The sequence below is a fragment of the Myodes glareolus genome, chromosome 2 (genome assembly GCF_982192425.1).
Source record: "Myodes glareolus chromosome 2, mMyoGla1.1, whole genome shotgun sequence".
In the NCBI taxonomy this organism is placed as follows: domain Eukaryota; kingdom Metazoa; phylum Chordata; class Mammalia; order Rodentia; family Cricetidae; genus Myodes; species Myodes glareolus.
This window is the reverse complement of record NC_142027.1, coordinates 35,619,963-35,640,212: the sequence shown is the minus strand read 5'-3', so window position 1 is coordinate 35,640,212 and position 20,250 is coordinate 35,619,963. Positions and strand designations below refer to the sequence as shown.

The 20,250-nt window shown below is 37.3% G+C and overlaps 1 protein-coding gene across 2 annotated transcripts in view; it reads right to left on the bottom strand.

The window, feature by feature from the left end:
- Positions 1-349: 349 nt before the first annotated feature.
- The window catches only part of Htr1f (5-hydroxytryptamine receptor 1F), a 130,354-nt gene continuing 110,453 nt past the window's right edge, over positions 350-20,250 (bottom strand). Inside the window, exons 1-2 of one of the 2 annotated variants that reach the window (XM_048422914.3) lie at positions 18,426-18,513; positions 350-10,598 (exon numbers count right to left, since the gene is read on the bottom strand). In XM_048422914.3, coding sequence (XP_048278871.2) covers positions 9,455-10,555 — 1,101 coding nt within the window. In that variant the 5' untranslated portion in view covers positions 10,556-10,598; positions 18,426-18,513 and the 3' untranslated portion in view covers positions 350-9,454. Of the gene's footprint in view, positions 10,599-18,425; positions 18,514-20,250 lie in introns of those variants that run through there. The other variant, XM_085685672.2, reaches the window with a different exon arrangement.

Here is a 20,250-nt window from a genome sequence, read left to right as displayed (position 1 = left end):
GTATACATGAATGTGTATATGTGTATAGTTGCCAGAGATTAGTTCCTTAAGATCTATGCACCTTAATTTTTCACAAGGGTCTCTTACTAGGACCTGGGGTTCATAGGCTTGTCTAGGCTATCTGTTCAGAGAGCCCCCAGAGATCCCTTGTTTCCTCCGCCCCAGCACTGGGGTTACAAATGAGTGTCATCATGCCTGTCTGTTTATGTGTGTACTGAGTGAGAATTGAACTCAGGTCCCCATGTTTTTGCAGCAAGCACTTCACTGACTGAGCAGTCTCCCCTCCCTTTTTTAGATTTCTTAGCAGAATGCTATAGGATATTTTGAAATCATTAAGTGAAACCCAGCACACATTTAAAGAACATAGTTTATTTCACATTTTCCTTTCTTTTAGCTTAAGTAGCATCAACTTGCAGCATATATTTGTTCACCATTGTTTTTAATGACAGCAACAAATCAAACAGATGTTTTTATTTGCTAGGTTGTTATAATTCATGTTTGAACATTTTCGATAGTATGAACAATTGGCATTAAAATTATTAAAATGAGTGCAACTGCTTTTTGTGGCTTTAAATAAATTAAAGTAGCCACTGCATTTTACTTTCATCAACAGGATGATTTTGAGAAAAAAAATGAATTTAAATTTTAGCTTAAGCTTAATAGCACACTTAGACCTTTACTTCAGAAACGATCAATGGAAAGGAAGAGCAGACAAGAGACGTCAGTTATCCAACGTGAGCCTGTAGATGTTTTGCACATGACATACTAATGAAGATGGGGAAATTATATTCCTATGTTTGCATGCATTTATGACTGAGGGTTTTTTAAAAAAAAATATATATATAGAATAGATAAGATTTAAACTTTATAAAGGAGATTGAAAAAAGAAAAGAAAATCAAGCTTAGTACAAAAAGGTACTGTTGAGTTCAGTTTCATATTCCTAAACATAAGTAAAATAAAAAATAGAGTAGATTATTAACTGTGTTATTTTTTTTTCCCATTTTAAGGGGTACATAGTTAAAACTTGAGTTTGAAGGTCAGTGGACAGCTAAACCATTAGACATAGAAGAAGAAACAGCTTGGCAGCCAGAATTAAACCGTTGTATTTTCCCCAAGATTAGACTGATTTTCAGGTGCTTGCAGAAGAAAGGACAGTTTTAAAAAGTTGCTATTTTTATGTCTGGGTACTGTTCATCTCTTGGACCACAGTCATGTAGGATGAGACTATGGGCCTCACATATTATCTTTTTAAAGAAGGTTGAGCTATGCTGCTTGTTAGCATTTGGGAGGCAGGGGGAGGCAGATCTCTGAGTTCAAGACCAGACTGGTCTACAGAGAAAGTTCCAGAAAAATCCTGTCTCAGAAAAACAAGAAGAAGAAGGAGGAGGAGAAGGAGGAGGAGGAGGAAGAGAAGGAGGAGAAGAAGAAGAAGAAGGAGAAGGAGAAGGAGAAGAAGAAAAGAAGAAGAAGAAGAAGAAGAAGAAGAAGAAGAAGAAGAAGAAGAAGAAGAAGAAGAAGACGACGACGAAGAAGAAGGTTTAGCTAAATAAAACTAATTCAGCTCATCCTCCTCAAGCTTCAAAACCAGTGAAGTCAACTGTAGAATTGTCCAGGAGAGAATTGTTCTTTTGGAACTGAAAACCTCAGGGTATTTTTTTTACTCCTCTGCAGAGAAACCTCAAAGAGTAAGAAACCCTTGTCTTTTCATTTGAACTTCAATCTCTGAAGAGAAGGGGTCTGGGCACAGTAAAGAAACGTGACGAGGAATCATTTCATCTTAGTTGGGCTGGATGTCAATAACTTAACTTTGAGATAACTAAGTGTATTTATTTTTACCTCCATTTCAAAACAGCAATAAAATTAATCCCTTTAGGAATAGGCAATTTGTACTTACTCATTGCATATATAATTGATAATGAATTATGGTGATGAAAAATAACATTGACATTTATTAATCATGTACAGACATTTCCAGAAAAATCACTGTCCTTCGAATTTCAGGTGTTTCATTGTCAGTTAGAGATCTCCTAATAACTGAAAAATAAAGACTCCCTTCTCAACAACACACTTTCATTCTTTATTAAACACACACATAAAGAGAAAACTGCAGCTTAAGTCAGTTACTAGAACACACAGCACTGTGGACCAAGCTTGCTTAGAAAGGAGGTTGGTGCTGATGTGCTCTTGGGATTGTGTGAACATGATGGGAAACCAGTGCGATCCGAACACACAGGAATCCCAGGCAGGAGGACCTCCAGTTTGAGGTCCACTGGGTTTTTATAGTGAGAGCATGTTCCTAAAAGAAAAAAATCTATGTGTGATGACCCGGGCTGGTACACGGCTTTGATCCTAGCATTGGGAAGGCAGAGGCAGGCAGATCTCTGTGTGTTTGAGGCCAGCCTGGTCTACAAAGCTAATTCCAGAACATCCAGCGTGACAAAGAAAGATTTGGGTCCAAAAGTAAACAGACAAAGGAACCATACTCACAATCCTCTAAACCCACAGAGAAACGAGCGCAGGCCTCTTAAGCAACTTAAAATGACAGTTTTAGTTCATATGAAAATCTAACATTCATGAGGAAAGTTGGAAGGTTTAAAGCAAATAAGGGAGGATTGGAAAGAATGCTGCGTGTTACTGGCATTAAGCACAGCAGGAATTCAGTTTCAAACTGGAATTTGGTTTGTGCTTTGAAGGCTGCATTGCTCAGCAGCAAGGATGTGGAAGGTGATTGAGGAGGAAGACAATAGCTGAAAAGCAACGTGCACAATGTAAGGGCATGGGAGAGAGGGACCAGAGCTGAGCAGACAGCATTTGTTAGGGTGAAGGAGGATAGTGGGAGATAAGATTTGCTAGAGTGTTAGAGTCTGCATGTACTGAAAGAAGCAATAGGGAGGCAATACTACTTTCTCCAAATATTAATATTTTATAATATGAATATGTTAATATTCATATAATGAAATAGTATTTAAAACTCTGTAGAGACAAAATCTAGGCTTCCAATTTTGTTTTAATTGCCAGAATTCTCATTTCAGATGAAATTTCTTTTAACTATTTAATGTATAAAAATAAAGCCATCATCCTGGAGCGTATGGGAAGTCATCTCTAAATAACAGTGAGAACTAATGCTGGGGTGCTTGTGATTATGGTTTTAATTGGGTAGACAGACTGAATTACCACTTTCTATAAAAGTAAACAAGCTAGACAATGTCAGAATTGTAGTGATGTGGACGACAGAACAGAGCGAGGGGAAAGACTGGCGACAACACACAGGAGAGACCTTTGTGTGGCCTGGTAAGGCTGCTGGGCCTTTCTCCTGTGCTAGGCATGGCACTCCCAGGAGAGTGAGAAATATCCCAGTCCTGTTAACTTGTGTCTCCCCAGGCTCACAGGTTCCCGCTGAGGGTCTATAAGTTCAAAGTGTGCGCTCGTTCATTCCAGACTTACCGCGGAGAAGAGTAAAACTGGCGACTCCATTTTGTAGTCCTTTAGCCTCTCAGTGTGTTTGCATTCTCTCACCAGCTCCTCATTCTTTTAACTCTCCTCAGAGGAAAAAAGATCTGCCCCCATTAATGGTTATCAAAGGAACTGGTACTCCGATTCAGCTTTTTCAGATTTTAAATGTAGAGCATCATATGTTCAAAAAAACTGTTTCCCTATGTCATGGAGAATTTACTCTGTGCTCTAGAGAGTTTAAATAACATTCTCACTGAGAATAGAAAATATTTTGTTCTTAACTAAATGAGTCATCATCTACAATGTTTTTGGTTTTGACCTCGAATTCTGCAGTATTGCATAGGAGTGGCAAAGTCATTTTCTGGATTCTGATTCAGTCTGTTACTAAAATGGTGGACTGATTTCATTTTCAGTGTCTATAGCTATAGTGCCATAGTGAGCTAGGGTCTTCTAAATCCCTGGTGTCCAGAACTGAAGCCCCAGGCTCCATCTTCATTGGAATAATCTAAAATAGTTCTGAGTACCTGGGATCAGGTCTGAATTCACATACTGATAATCCCACGTTTGTAACAAGCACCAAAGGTGATTTTTATTCACGCAGGCAGTAATGAGTGACACACGTCTTTAATCCCTGCCCTTGGAAGACAGAGACAGGTGGATCTCTGTGAGTTCCAGTTCAGCCTGGTCTACAGAGCAAGTTCTAGAACAGGCTCCAAAGTCTCAGAGAAACCCTGTCTTGAAAAACAAACATACAAAAAACAAAAAAATCCTAAACAAACAAACAATCTGAAACCAGATGTTCTTTCTAACTTCGTCTTCTACCTGAACAGAATATGTAGATGATTTTTACCCTTAGCTCAGTTCTTCCTAACCTCACCTTGCTTTGCAAAAGAACCAACTGACATATACTTGCACATTCCTACCCTCTCTACCAGGGTTAGAGCTGACTCATAGCCAAGCCCAACTGTACTAGGAAAATATCTATGAAGAATGTATGCAGAGGGAGTGGAATGAATATAGTTTTCCTTCATTAAATTTGTTGAAGTGGAAAAACTTCAAGGAGCAACTTCAAGCACAGAGGATAATTACATAATCATAACACACCCCACCAATTGTGAGTTTGATTTTTGGCACACATGGTGAGTGTATGTGTTTTATAATGTGAAACTATTGGGGACAAATCTAGCTATACTGTGTCTACACATCCCTGAAGAATCACCTTAGCATTCCCGCAGAAGTGGAAACTGTCCACAGCACAAACTAGGACTCACACTAAGCACAAGTTTTAATGAAAAACTGCTTAGACATCATGTGTTGTTCCTACTTGATGCGGGAAAATCGTCTGTATTCTGTCAATCATATTTTAATAAAACGCTGATAGGCGGGAAAACCAGACAGGAAGTAGAGGTGATGCAATGAGAACAGGAGAATTCTGGGAAGCAGGGAGGTTCCTCTGTCATTCCTTCGCAGACCACCGAAGAGGCAACATGTAAGCTGTCACACTGAGAAAGGTACTGAGCCCGTGTGGCTAACATAGATCAGAATAATGGGTTAAGATAAGTCATAAGAACTAATAAGTAGCCTGACCTAATGGGCCAATCAGTTTATAACCTTATGGAGTCTTGTGTGTGATTTTCTTTGGGGTTTGCCGGTTGTGGGGTACCGGGCGGGACAGAAACCCCAACAAGCCGGCCCTCATGTTACACCTACTGATAAAAATAATAATGTATCTTTTTTTAAGGGGGAATTTTCAAAATTTCTATCCTGGTCAGAGGATCTATTATTATTATTATTACTGTTTTTTTAAATGTCGCTTTTCTGGGTAGATTTTAAACATCTCCAGGCTTTGGAGAAGGTATTCCATATCAATAGCCAGGATTATTACAGTGGTAGGTGATATTTCTCTCAGTGCTAAGTTCCTCATTTTAAATAATGGAAGGAAGTCAACTGATTCAAAAGACCAAGACAAGTGATTTAAAAATATTTACTTTATTCACAACAAAAATATTAACTTGATTCTAGAAATATTTTCTGATAAGGTAAGGGTCTAAGCATGATCACTTTGGTCATGAGGAAGATAATAGAAGCACATATCTGAAATAAGCTTCTTTATTAGGGGTGCATTTTAAAGTAAGCAGAATTATTTTTGAAGGACGTTGGGATATATTAAGAAAATACATATATTTCATGTTCCTACTGAAAATTTAGGAAATCTAATTCTCTGACCTAGAAATAAAAATAATAGTCTGTAAATTCCTTAGAAATGGATCCACACCTGGAGCAAAGACACACATCATCAGCAATGAATTTGTGGTTGTGTCTGCCTTCACAGTATCTGGGGGGAACAAATCAACACAATCCGTAACAATTGAATTTAAATTACTTTCCCACTTATTCTATTAAAAGTTTTTGGTAAAAGGCACACGATTAAATGGAGGGTGTGACTATGGGGTTTAGGCTACGGGGAGGATATGAATTTCTTACTGATGATGTAAGCAAAGAAGATGCATACCCTAGGCTGGTCAGGGGCAGATAGCTGGGGAATCAAACTCGTTAGCAAAGCCAAAGGAAGAAGGTTTTGTAAATTTGTAAGGGAAGTTGTTCTTAAAGACGACGGGCTCCTTACTTTTCACTAACTGGATATTTGTGATAGATCTGGTAAAACAAAGCAAAAGAACAAAACAAAATGAAGCAAAAATGCATTGACCCATGTAGTTCATATTCTTAAAGTCACCTTAAAATAAAGTTTATGTTTCATAAGCATGTGATATTTTAAACATGGTCCATTTGTAGCTATGTGTACTGACGTATTGGACTGATTTCAATATCCACTCATATAACTTTCTTATTACTTTTGTGTCTGGTCTTTGCTTCTAATACATCTTTCGTTTGAAGACATTTAGGAGATCATGTAATAGAACAAACTTTTGATAGATTTTATAGTGCCGCTATTATAGTAAGATTCTAGTAGGAAGTAAACTTTCATAGCTTAAACACCTTTCATGATATTTATGTTTTCATCTGTCTGATTGGATAAAATGGATCCACTGTACTGCATTAATTTTTTGTTGTTGTTGTGAAAGTTTTTAGCTATATAGCAATGTTTTTTATCCTAAGGATAAAATGCATACATTCTGAGAAGTCGATCTTGTTAACTGTAGTGTGTTCCGCATACATTTCAAAGAAGTGCAAATTTGAGATGGTCAGCCCCTACATCGGCATCATTTCAGGATATTGAAGAACTATCACTGGTACTTGCTTATTAGTGATGGCAAAGCCTGTGACCTCAGCATGTGGGACAGACATAGATAAACTGAGACTGCCTTGTGTTGCAGCCCCTTTGGATTAAATGGTGAGTCTGCAACACAGAGGGATGGCATTCCATTTCCCCCTGAGATCTGAGCGGAGATAAGTACAACTTCCTTGTCATTTATGACATTATCTTCCTACAGCTGAGTTTTGGTTCAACTCAGATCCAAGACCAGTATGTGTACTTCAGTTTACTCTGCTTGAAATAGTGGGTGGTTTGTATCTCTTAAGAGTCTTCCCATCAGATGATGGTGGCACGCACCTTTAATCCCAGCACTTGGGAGGCAGAGGCAGTCAGAGCTCTGTGTTTCAGGCCAGCCTGGACTACAGAGTGAGTTCACAACAACCAGAAATCCCGTCTTAACAAAAGAAAGCAAAATAAAAAATAAAATAAAATAAACTAAAATAAAGAGTTTTTCCAATGCCAGTTTCTGAAATGTGTAGAAATAACTTTGGTGATTTCTTTGAATAAATCACAGAATCAAAGTTTGGCAAGTGAGAGGGTGAAGGAAGGCAGCAGAGGATGACAGGAAAGACAGAGACCAGGCATGAGATGGAGGCGGTGTGGTGAGCAGACAAGACACATGGTCGGGAGCCTCGACTGCCTGTCAGTTCTACCATCAGAGAGCAGTCTAATCTCATTTGTACATCAGTTTTGCTGAGGCAGGAAGTGGCCAGAAGTGCCTATGAGCGTGGGCACATCTGGAATTTTCATACTTCTGCAGAAGTCATTGTTTACAAAGAGATCCTGTCAGTTAATCTCCTTATCTCAGGTAAAGCAGATCTTAGGCGCTCAGCCCGTTTTCCTGTCTTCTTGCAGCTGTTGCTGTAATCTATGGACTCCACTTTCCTATTGTCAGGAATCTTTTCCTTCCTTTTATTTGTTTCCATGCTAGAATCAAGGCTAGGGCTTCATCACCCTTTGTCTGGACTACTGGATGGGTTTCTAGCAGAAGACAGGATCTCCAGTACTCTCTCTACTTTTGTCTCTAGAGGAGAAGCTTTCCCTACCCACCCCTTTATTTTAGATTTGCCCCAAGCTTGTAATATTTTGAAAACTTAAGGGTAGCAAGAAAATTGACAGTGCATTACTTCTCTTGACATTAAAAATCCTTCACAATGTTAATTTTTTCCTTTAATCTTTTGATTTTCTTTGTTGTCTGAAATGGCTTGTAAATTCATGGCTTGGGCCACCATCCTCGCAGGGCAAAGCCTGAACTCGTTACTTTGTTACCGCTTGTTAATTGCTCATGCTCAAATGTTGCTTCATTTCATGCACATTTCAGATACATCACTTATGAAAATTTCCCAATGTTCTTCAACCAGATGTGATCAGTTTTGTCTTGACAACATCACAACTATGTAAATAACTCACTTGCTAGATCTTTGTTTATTACCTTCCAGTACAGTTTTAATTCTGCATTATTTCTATTTCAGATTATAGATACACTGAAGGAAGAATTTATATTTTATTATTTCCTGTATTTTCTAGCTAGTACATCTCTCATTGCCTTGTATAAAATCTCACCCCTAGATAGCTGTTAAACCAAGGGTAATGCCTCACTGATATATAAAAAGTGATGTAATGCACTTTTAAACACAAGGAAAGAATATTTTATAATGTACACAATTGGCAACTTAAAGAGACGTAATATATGTTGTTTTTCAGATGGTCTTGATTTATAAAATTTATCCTAATTACAAAGGAAAAACAGATTTTTTTATTGTCAAAGAAAGTTTAAAATATTTAAAATTTCCCATTATATTCTCTATAATAAAAAGGAAATAGTGTTCGAATCTTAAGGTATGGAGACGAATTGTAAAAAACTGGGCTACTAACATTAGCAGAGAGAAAATGAATTTTATATTAGAAGTATTATAGCTATGGTAAGTAACTTAGGGTACGTCGTGTTTAAAGTTTTATTTCTAACTAAGGGACAATGCATGTAACAATTACATAATAATTGTATAATAAAGCTTCCCCCTTCCACCTGGGGCTTTGATTTAAAATACTGATATTACATGATTAAGATAATATTATTCTAGAAGCTGACTTTAAACAAAGTGAGGATAGCAAATGTACAGAAGCTCAGGATGTTGAAATATTTGACCATGCTTAGCCCACTCTATGATTATTTTTGCTGTTCAAGTATGAGGACAATAGCAAAGCCACTGAGCTTCCTATCTACTCCATATTCAGGCTAAACAAGAGCTGCTGTTGTCTTCTCTTCATCTTTTGCAAATAATAAAATAGAGGAGGGGCAAGAGAGGTGCTCCACTGAATAATATTTCTTCTGTGAATTAAGAGTTAAGCAATGGAGTGATACAAAAATTATTAATGGAACTATGTTAATTGAAAATTACTGTAGCTGTTGTAAGGTATAAACCTGGAAAGCATAGTAATTAGTAGTTTGAATATATAGTTTTACAGCTATCTTTTTGGGTATATTGCATAGACAAAAGATTATTTATAAGTTGCATAAATTATTTTTAATTTTGATAGCACTAGAATGATGGTCAAATTAATAATCTTATTTTCTTGGTACTATTAAAATAAATTTATGCTTTTTTTATAATTGTAGCAACTTTAATATAGTTTCTCTAAAAATTTAACTATTTTATTACATTACATTCATTTAGTTATCCCGTAATAAATAAAGCCTCTACCTTTAAAAATAGACTTCCTTTAACCTAACATCGACATCGTACAAGTTTTTGGAAGGCTTTCTTGAAGTCCTCATTGAAAATTGTATAAATCAGTGGGTTTATAAGGGAATTCAGGTAACCAAGCCATGTCAAAAAATTTAACACTTCGTCAGAGAGTTTACATTTGTCACAGATATTAACAACCAGTTCTTTTACAAAAAAGGGCAGCCAACATATTACAAATGCACCCAAGATCAAGCCCAGGGTAGTGGCTGCCTTGCGTTCCCTAGTGCCTGAGATTTTCTGTCTCCTCCAAGATTTCTCATGCTTCAACTCAGACCGGGGACTTTTCACTATGCTTTGGAGTCTGTCGAAGTCTGTTGATGGATCAGATAAGGATTTCTCTAGCACATAGGATGCGGAGACCAGTTTAATGCTCTTCTCACCACTCTCCAAAAGGACTTGGCCATTCAGCTCCTCCTTCACCATGCGGCTTGCCTGGCGCTTGTGGTACAGTGTCCTTGCTGCCCTGTATATTTTGTAATAGAGGATCAATATCAATACGAGTGGGATGTAGAAAGCTCCAAACGTGGAGTAAATTGTGGAAGCAATGTGGTCGTGCTTGATGACGCATTCACTATCCCGGCTAGTTCCTTGTTGCCTCCAGAAGAGAGGAGGCATAGAGATGAACACAGATATAACCCACACTATTGTGATCATGATGCCAGCATTCTTGGGAGTCCTCTTCCTGGCGTATTCAACAGCATCTGTGATTGCTCGGTACCTATCCAAGGCTATAACCGAGAGATGCAGGATGGAACATGTACAACAGATGATGTCAATGCTCAGCCAAATGTCACAGAGTACTGGCCCCATAATCCATCTTTCCTTCACAATGTACACAATGCTGAAGGGCATCACCAGGACAGCTACAAGAAAATCTGTAACTGCCAGGGAACAAATTAAATAGTTGGCTGGGTGGTGCAGCTTCCGAGTCACAATGATTGCAGCAATCACGAGGGAGTTGATAGTGGTGGTCATCAGTGCCAGCCCAGACAGAGTGAGGGATACCAAAATTTTGGATGGCATTCGGTTTAACCGTTCCCCTGAGGTCAAGTTTTGATCTGATGAATTTAAAAAATCCATTTCTTTTTGTTTTAAAATGTTAATAGAGTTGAAAAATAAAAACCTGTAACAAAAGAGAGGGAAACATAGTTCAGAGAAAGTTTCGAGTACTTGTCTTTTTTTTTTAAAAAATAGACATGCGTGGTTTTCTAGAACATTCTATCCATTAAAAATTTAAGTTCAGTTTCTTTGCAGTTTTTTTTTAATTGAAGCAATCTAGTGAGAACAGTAACAAATAGAAATTTTCAAAACATTTATTAAAATTGTCTCACATAAAGCAATTTTTATGAGTAAACTAGGCAATTATCCAATAAACCCCCATGATTATGAAATTGTTTTTCAAATCAAATTAACCCTCTGCTTTTTTCTTTGTCTACAGCAGGAGATATGTTTAAAAGTACATGCCAATATTTTATATTTGTGCATTTTGTGATGTAGTATGAGAACATTAAAGGCAGTATTCAGAAATGATAAGTACATTTATATTTAATTTTAAGTCACATTAAGAACATTATTTTGATATTTGTAATGTATTTTATGTTATGATATAGAGGTTACATAGAGAGAAATAAGTAAAAAATACTATATGCAGCATTTTATAAAATAAGAAAAATGCTCATTGTCTTTGGGGACTTGGTAGTTAATTTGGTTTGAGAAGACAAAATAAGACTAGTAGGAGTCAAATAACCCTAAGTTTTCTTTTACAACAATGACATGCAGGACCAAATAGCCCTTTCATGACAATCACACTGACAGTAATGTTGTTTTCCTTGTAAATCACCTTTGTACTGATTATATTACATTGCTGTTTAAGAAGGACCATACATCCATGGTTTAAAATTGTTGCTTCAGTCTGTGATTTAATTCAATTGGAAGTCAAATAAGGGCTTGAAATGTAGTTCAGTGGTAGAACACTTGCCTAGCATGTATAAGACCCTGGGTTTGAATCCCAGTACCAAAAGAATCAAAGAACAATTAACTGGAGTGTACTCAACTCAAGCACTAGTAATAACTTTTACAAGATGTTTCTTTATTTCTCATTACTCTCCTTTGTCTTTCATAATTTTTAGTGACAACTTGGATCTCAAGGAAGGTTGGACAGAAGCAAAAACTGAGGTTTTATTCTTAGTTATAATTGCTATTTTAAGAGCATATATTAACAGTATATTTACTTTAAGGTGGTAATGTTTCTGTTATTAGATCTGGACTGATAAAATAGCATTTAAGGTCTTAATATTTGTATGTTCTGTGTTTCATAAGGATATGAATAGTCATGTATTTGCTGTGCTGTTTACTATCTGCCTGTGTCTAGTTACCAGTACAAAATTTAATTTTGATTTTCAGGTATTCATGAAGCCAACTGCTGCTAAGCAAATTGAAAGCAAGAAAATACATAAATATCAGCTACCTAGATTAATGATTGTCCGTTATAGAGTTGAGAAATTGTCTCATATCTGCACGTTCCCTATCTGCAAAGAGAAATAAGATGTCCCATATCTACATAACACTTACCTGTATAGGGTAACTAAGACAAGCCCAGAGAAAGAGTGAAATATAAATCCTTCTTAAACATTCTAAACCAGAGGTTATTAAATTCAGTGGCTCTCAGAATCACACTAAAGATTTGTTAAGTCAGATTGCAGGGTCCAAACTGAGTTTGCGATTCAGTAAGTCTGGTATGGGGCCCTCAAGTCAACATTTATAACATGCTTTCAGGTGTCACTGATGCTAGAGGACCATAGAAGCTGTCCTCTGGGTGCAATCATCCTGGCTGTTTCTCACTATGTTCTCTTGTTTTTAGTGCTTTGCATCTACAAGGTTTTGTTTTGGTTTGGTTTTTGTTGTTTGGCAAATGATAGCATCTATGGTATTTAAAAATTTCTTCAACATGATTCTTTCTGATATTCTTATTTATTGGAGACTCTCAAATAAGTGACCTCGCATGAATTTTTCATTGGCTGTGCCTCTATTTTCATTGCTATCTCAGTCCTCTCCCCTCTCATCCTTCTCATGTTTTCCATGCTTTTCTGAGAGGATGTTGGCTCAGATGGTCTGAGATGTGGAGAACTCACCACAGGCACCATGAGAGCCATCACAAAATCCTTGTACGCATTTTTAGTAACAGAGGACCTTCTACTCATTTTTCTTCCTTCCTCCCTCCCTCTGTCCCTCCCCTTCCTCCCCCCGCTTCCCTTCTTCTCTTCGTTTCTTTGGGTTATTTTATTTAGTTTTTTAAAACCTTCAAAAATTTTAGTTTTTACATTTATTTGTTTGCTGTGTGTATGTATGTGCATGTGTGTGTGCATCCATGCATCCATGTCAAGGCACACACATAGAGGGCAACTTTGAGGAGTCTCTTCTCTCTTTGCACCTCTCCTTTGAGACAGGCTAACTCTCTGATCCCGGCCAGAACTACTTTTTTTTTTTTTTTTGCTTGGCTAGTGGTCTGCAAATCCCAACTATCCTTCTATTTCTGCTTCTGGCAGAGTTGGAGGTATAGGTATGTGCAGCCACATTTGGCTTTTTACACAAGTGCTGGGATTTGAACTTAGGCCATCAACTTCATGTTTATGCAGCAGGTGCTCTTGCCCACTGACCTGTCTCTCCAGCTCTCTGAATAGTTTCTTAGTCAGGTAATTTCATTGCAGTACTGTTTACTTAATGTTATGTGAATAGATTTAAAAGTACTAACAGTTATTATAAGTAAAAATAACTTTCCACTTTAGTTTGCTTGATACAGAGTTTTAGCATAAAATTATTCTGAAACTCTATTTTGAGTAAATTATAAAATGAGACAAACTGTCTGGAAATAGCTCCATGAGCTTTCACAATAAAATCAAATGCCATAGGAAAAAGAACCAGGTTAAAATTAGGAGTGTTATTGAATAATTCAACCAATTTCTCTTTATGCCACTCTGCCCTATAGCATTTAGGGAAAATGGTAGTTAATGCCAGAAAAATTCCCTCATGTTTTTGCAATATTTTATAATTATATGACATATAAGTATGAATTATAAGTATGTTAAATAAATTATATTGCTGTTTACCAGAACCCTGTCCAATATTAAATTAAAAAGACGAATTAATCTTCCAGTAATATTCACAGACAACAAAGAAAACAGAAAAACAAATAGAGCCAATCACAGCTGTGTTTGAATTTTCTTTATTCATATTGTCCTTGCCACTTCTAAACAGAAATTCAGCAAACCAGTCACTTTGTTCAGTTTAGACCCAGACTTTCACTAGATTCTCCATCCTCACTCTTATTCAGCTTTCTACTGAATGTCCTTGCAGAGTTAGGGACCCATACTTACATACACAGACTGTGCCAGACATCACTTTGACCTCACAACACAGGCTTCTTTCTGTATTTCAGATGCCTTTCCTGGAGAAGATTCCTCTGTGAAAACCTGCCGTCACATCAGCCAAGAACGAAAGCTTCTCATCTCAGTCAGCATGAACATTTAACAGCTTGCTATTTAGTCACTAGAATTTAAAAGCTCTTCTGATCACACACAATATTTTTAATCCAATGTTCCAGAGTTTGCTTGGTCATGTTTTCTAAGTTTATCATTATCAGGCTAAACTATCAGTTCTTAGGGAAGTGGTTTCAATTATTTTCTAATGTGAATCATTAATGAGGGAAGAGTCAGGTCACATACAAATAGTTTCCACAACAACATTATAAATTCAATTGTAAATTCAATTCTATCAAGACCTTTTGAAAGCCTACATGTTGGATATTTAAATTAAATTTGTTTGGGCAAAGGCTTCACTCCAGCTCCTGGCATCCATATATAGACTGTTCAGTTGGAGGCTCCACTCTAAGCCCCCTCTCCTAGGAGTGGCCTCAGTCCAGACTCTGCCAGATGATGACCACTCCCCAGAGATGCTCAAGATCACTCCCACAGGGTATTTAAAAACTGCCCCTCAGAGAACCACTAGTTAATCATAGAGGTCTGGAGGTCTGTACAGACAGACAGGAAATGATATGGCTGCACAGAGAGAGGAATTTAAGGCGGGAGGAGACAGGAGCTGAGTCCTTTTTCAGCAGAGCAGTTAGCAAGGTAAGAGTTGGCTGTGGCTACCTCCTTTGTCTCTCTGATAATCAGGCAAGCTTTGTTTGTTAGAGCACAACCAAAATATCACCACATCATAATATTAAAAAATGATCATATTAAAATGAGGACTGAGGTAAAAAATACAAAACACTTATTACCTTACTAAGACTCATGACATGACTTCTACACTGCATACCATAACTCTGATGATAGGGGCTGCTAGCCTTTTACTTTAGTGAATACATGAAGTTTTTAAAAAGGGCTGATAACTAAGGGATTTATAATCAATCACACAGTGTAACTTTTATTATCTCTGCATTAAAATAATGAAACTGAGTCTTTGAAAGATGACATGTCTTTCCTGAGTACACATGAGGAAATGAGGAAGTGAGGGGTTAAAAAAGTTTGTCTCACAGTGTCATACTTCATATTGCGATGGTTTGAAAGACTCTCACAAAGTTACTATGTCAGAAATGTAATCTCCAATGTAACGGTGCTGGGAGGTGGGGCCGACAGAGAAGTGTGTTGGTTGTCACTACTCCGCCATCATAAAATTAATGTCACTATTGCAGAGGTAACTTTCTTGGGTTGTAATTTTCATTCTAGTACTTTGTGTAGAACTTGTTTGTGGCTATGTATTGGTTAAATATGGTTCTGTCATGGAATATTTTATTTTGTCCATCTATGATGATTGAAAGTTTTGCTGGATATGGTAGTCTGGACTGCCATCTGTGGTCTCTTAGTGTCTGCATAATACTTGACTAGGACCTTCTGGTTTTCATTGTTTCCATTGAGAAGTCAGATGTAATTTTGAGAGGTCTGCCTTTATATGTTACTTGGCCTTTTTTTATGAGAAAGTAATTTTATTAAATTATAAAAGTTTCCATTTCCGCCCCTCCTCCCAACACCCTCCCACTCCCCCCACTCCCTCTCCTCCTCCCTACTTGGCCTTTTTTTTGTTTGCAGCTCTTAATAGTCTTTCTTTATTCTGTATGTTTAGTGTTTTGATTGTTATGTGGTGAGGGGACTTTTTTTTTTTTTTGATCCATTCTGTTCGGTGTTCTGTAAGATTCTTGTTCTTCATATGCATATCTTTCTTTAGGTTAGGAAACTTTTATTCTATGATTTTATTGAATACATTTTGAGTTGGACTTCTTCTTCTATCCCTTTTTATTTTTATGTTTGATCTTTTTGTAGTGCCCCATATTTCCTGGATATTTTGTGTTAAGCTTTTGTTAGATTTAATGTTTTCTTTGACAAATGAGTCTATTTTCTCTATTATATCTTCAGTGCTTGAGATTCTCTCTTCTATCTCTTGTATTCTGCTTGTTACAGTTGCTTTTGTCATTCCTGATAATTTCTCATATTTTCTGTTTTTATAATTCCCTTGATCTGTGTTTTTTTTAATGTCTCTATTTTTATTTTCAAGTCTTGAATCATTCCTTTCATCTGCTTGATTGTATTTTTCTTGGTTTTCTTTAAGGGATTTGTTTATTTCTTCCAACTTTTTGTTTATCTTTTCCTCCATTTCTTTGAGGGATTTTTTTTTATTTCCTATTTTAGGGTCTCAAACATTCTCTTAAAGTTATTTTTCAGGTCATTTTTTTCTACTACATCTATACTTATTTGTTCAAGTCTTGCTGTTGTAGACCCACTAGTTTTTGTTGGTGTCAAGATGCTCTTTGAGGTGTTGAATGTGTTCTTACCTTGTTTATTTATGTTTTCCTCTGATTGTGTAGTTGGGGCTGTGTCTGTACTTATCAATATTCCAGGTGCCAAGGAATCCAAGGCTCAGATGGTTATTCCTCATGGTACAGCCAGGGCCATGGTTCCAGTCATCCGGAGGTCACTTGGTGTTCCCAGAGGTTGCTTGGTGCTCCTGGATGTTACTCTGTAATCCCAGAGGTTGTTTGGGACTGCTCTTATGGAGGTTGCTTGCTTGGCGCTGCTTCCACTGAGGTCCCTGCCTTGGACCTGCTCTGGCAGAGGTCGCTGTTTCATATTTGGTCCCATAGAGGTCTCCAGCTGCTTGGGCCTGCTCCCTCAGAGGTCATTCCCTTGTATCTGCTCCTGTGGAGGTCGCTGCCTGGGGCCTGCTCCCTCAGATATTTCTGGCTTAGGCCTGCTCCTGTGGAAGTTCTTGGCTTGGGCCCAGTCCCTCGGAGGTCTCTGGCTCAGGCCTGCTCCCTCAGCTGTCACTCCCTTTTACTTACTTATGTGGAGGTCACTGCTGTGGGCCTGCTCTGGCAGAGGTTGCTGGCTCAGGCCTATTTTCACAGATGTCGCTGGCTTGGGCGTGCTCCCTCAGAGGTCCCTGGCTTGTGCCAGTCCCACAGAGGTCTCTGGAATGTGCCTGCTCCCTCAGTGGTTGCTCCCTTGTACCTGATCCTGTGGAGGTCACAGCCTCAGGCTTGTTCTGGTGGAGGTTGCTGACTTGGGGACAATCCTTTACAAGTCTCTGGCTTAGGCTTTTCCCTTGGAGGTCCCTGACTCACACCGGGTCCCGCAGAAGTCTCTGGCTTGGGCCTGTTCCCTTAGCAGTCTCTCTCTTGTCCCTGCTCCTGTGGAGGGCGCTGCCTTGGGCCTACTCTGGAAGAGGCTCAGGCCTGCTCCTGTGGAGGTTGCCCACATTATTGCTTTAATTATTGCATTAAGGATGTGATGGGATACAATAGTATATAACTACATGAAAATTTTGGAAGAACATAGCCTTGATCTTGTTCTCTTGCATGTTTACCATTCCTTCTTGTTGAGTGCTTGGTAAGGCAAATAGTATACTGCATATGACAGTGACATTAATGCTATCTTATGCCATACCTTTTCTAGAATGTTGTTGAAATGTTGTCGAAATGTTGTCATTTAGCTAAATATGAAGACTATTTTTAAAAATTTAGGAAGAATTATTAGCAATCTAGTACATATTTAAATCCAGGGAATAAAGTATTAGCTTAAACAAGGTCCACTTTTAAAATGAGTGTCAATAGTTAATTTTTTCCTTGAATAAACATTGTGGTAAAATATTTTTTATCTGTAATGAATGCTCTAAGTGAGTATTTAGGAAGTACTTTTTGCTTGGGGACATTTTAAAAAGATTTATTCCTTCTTTTCTGTATGAGTGCTCTATCTACATGTATACCTTTATTCCAGAAGACGGCATCAGATCCCACTACAGATGGTTGTAAGCCATCATGTGATTGCTGAGAATTGAATTCAGGACCTCTGGAAGATCAAACAGTGCATGCACTTAGTCACCTCACCAGTCCTTGCTTGGGGACAATTTAATGTAACTGTTTTGTTGTTGTTGTTGTTGTTGTTTTTCTTGCATGTTTGTGAATGGGATGTGGTGAGGAGTTTACGCTTTATTGTTTAGACCTGTGCTCCATAAATAAAACACAGAAGCAACTTGACCTACCTAATAGAAGGGGGCTTCTTTAAATAGTTATGAGAATATAAAATTTCATATATTTTTCATAAAATTATGACTAATTATTTTTAAAAAGTCACATGCTTAACATTGAACAAATGGGGTTTCATTCTCTTATGAAAGAGAATCAAAAAATATCCGTTGTTGTTATGTTAAATGATGGAAGGTTGGCATGGAAGACAGCATGATCTCTCCCACACGGGAAGTTTTAAGGAGCTCTGCCTTGGCGGAGAGAATGGTGTCATGTGCCTTTAATTATGGTACTCAGGAAGCAGAGATAGGCATATCTCGGTGAGTTCGAGGCCAGTCTATCTACAAAGCAAGTTCCAGAATAGTTAGGGCTGTCATACAGAGAAATTCTGTCTGGAAAATAAATAAATAAGTAAATAAATAAATAAAGGTCCACCTTATAGAAGTCGAGCGCAGAATGGTGAACACCGGAGGCCATCGAGAGTGGCTAGGGGTGGGAGGGAAAGAAAAGGTTGGCCAGTGGTTTCTATGTTGCAGTTAGACAATAGCAAGGAGTTCTACTGTACTATGTCACAACAGGGTAACCATGGGTAACAGTAATACAGTATTTAAACCTTGGTATTTTTGTGTTAAGTTTTTGCCTGTTCAGTGTGTTCAAAGTACCTTGCAAAAGTGATTATTCATTGGTGTGTTGCTTGATATTCCAAAAAGTCATCACTATTTGGTGGCCTTGACATATAATTGAATTATTTTAAGGGATGCTGTATATTACCAAAATGCTTTTTGTATCTATTCAAGATCCAGTATGAAATAACTTATTATCTCTGACCTGCTACAGTCCTATAATTTCCATTATTTTATTTACAATTTGATACTAATTTTTTCTTTTATATCAAAGTTAATTTTCATAATACATATGAACAAATACATAGAGGTGGCAAAGTTGATAGAAAATGACTACCAAACAAATGTCGGAACATTTTTAAACACCACATAATGTAGCATATTCGTGTTGAAGTGTGTTATTAGCCAGACCTTCTGTAAGTTCAAGTTATTAACTGGATTAATGTGGGCTATTGGAGGCCATGAATGCTTATAAAAAAACAAAATCCAATCAGTCCAGCTTAAAACAAGGAGGACAAAAACAAGTTACTCTGTTATAGAGAGGCAGGGAAGTCCAGGCGAGTCACTTGGGGTGCTGGAGAAGAGACTGGGCCATCTTATTGTAGTTTACAAATCTTAGTGGTCTCTGCCATGTACACTTTGATTTTTTTTTTTCTCTTTACTAGCTATCTCTTTGCATCCCATTAATACGAAGATCTGGCCCCAAAGCTGTATAATTCTGTTCTTTATTATTGTTATTTGGTTTTGTGCTGGTGATTAAGCTTCACACATGTTAGAGAAATAGTTCTCTGACTACAGTTTTGATGTATTGATTACATACAATGCCATCTATGTTTTCTTTTTGCCGATGAATTTTAATCTTGGATCTTCTTTAGTATTGTGGTAAATGATGTTTACATTTGTTTGAATCAAAGCCGTTTATGGTTTTATGACAAAAATAAGTTATAGTTTAAAGTAATGTGGCTACTTAAATTTTGTCCATCTTTATTTCCCTAAGTTATGAATGCAAAGTATAATGAGGCCTTCCTCATTGGATTTGCATATTCTCCTTGAAGGCGACTGCCCTAAGAAGCCAATAGACTATTACGAATATCTAGATAGGCTCTAAATTTTATCTCTTTACAAAAATCCCAAGTTGTCGCCTCTTATTCCCCCCACCTTTTTGTCACTATGGCATGTTAATATCTGAAAAGGAAAAATATCACCATCCATTCTTATAATCAAATGTATGTTTTTAATGCAATTTTTGTATTCAGTATATTGAGTCTGCCATATTTAACAAGCTAAAATCATACCAAATGTTAAGTTAAAACTGAATTTCAGATTAGCTGGAATGCTTTTGTTTGTCTACATTACTGCATAGACCTTACCTACACTGACAGAAATAAATATTGCTAACATGAAATTCAAAGATAACTTGGTACCTTTATCTGACACCCCTAAAACCTGTTTAACAGAATTAGTATGATTTGGCTAAATTTTACATTCCTTCTCTGTTTTTCTCTCCTTATTATGCAAATTCCTCTATTTTCCATTTTTAAATTAAAGCACAACAATAGTTTATTTAATTAAGTGATTTTGTAAAGCACAGAAAATTTTTTGGGAGTCTGGTAATGTAGTAGATAATGTGTTTACAT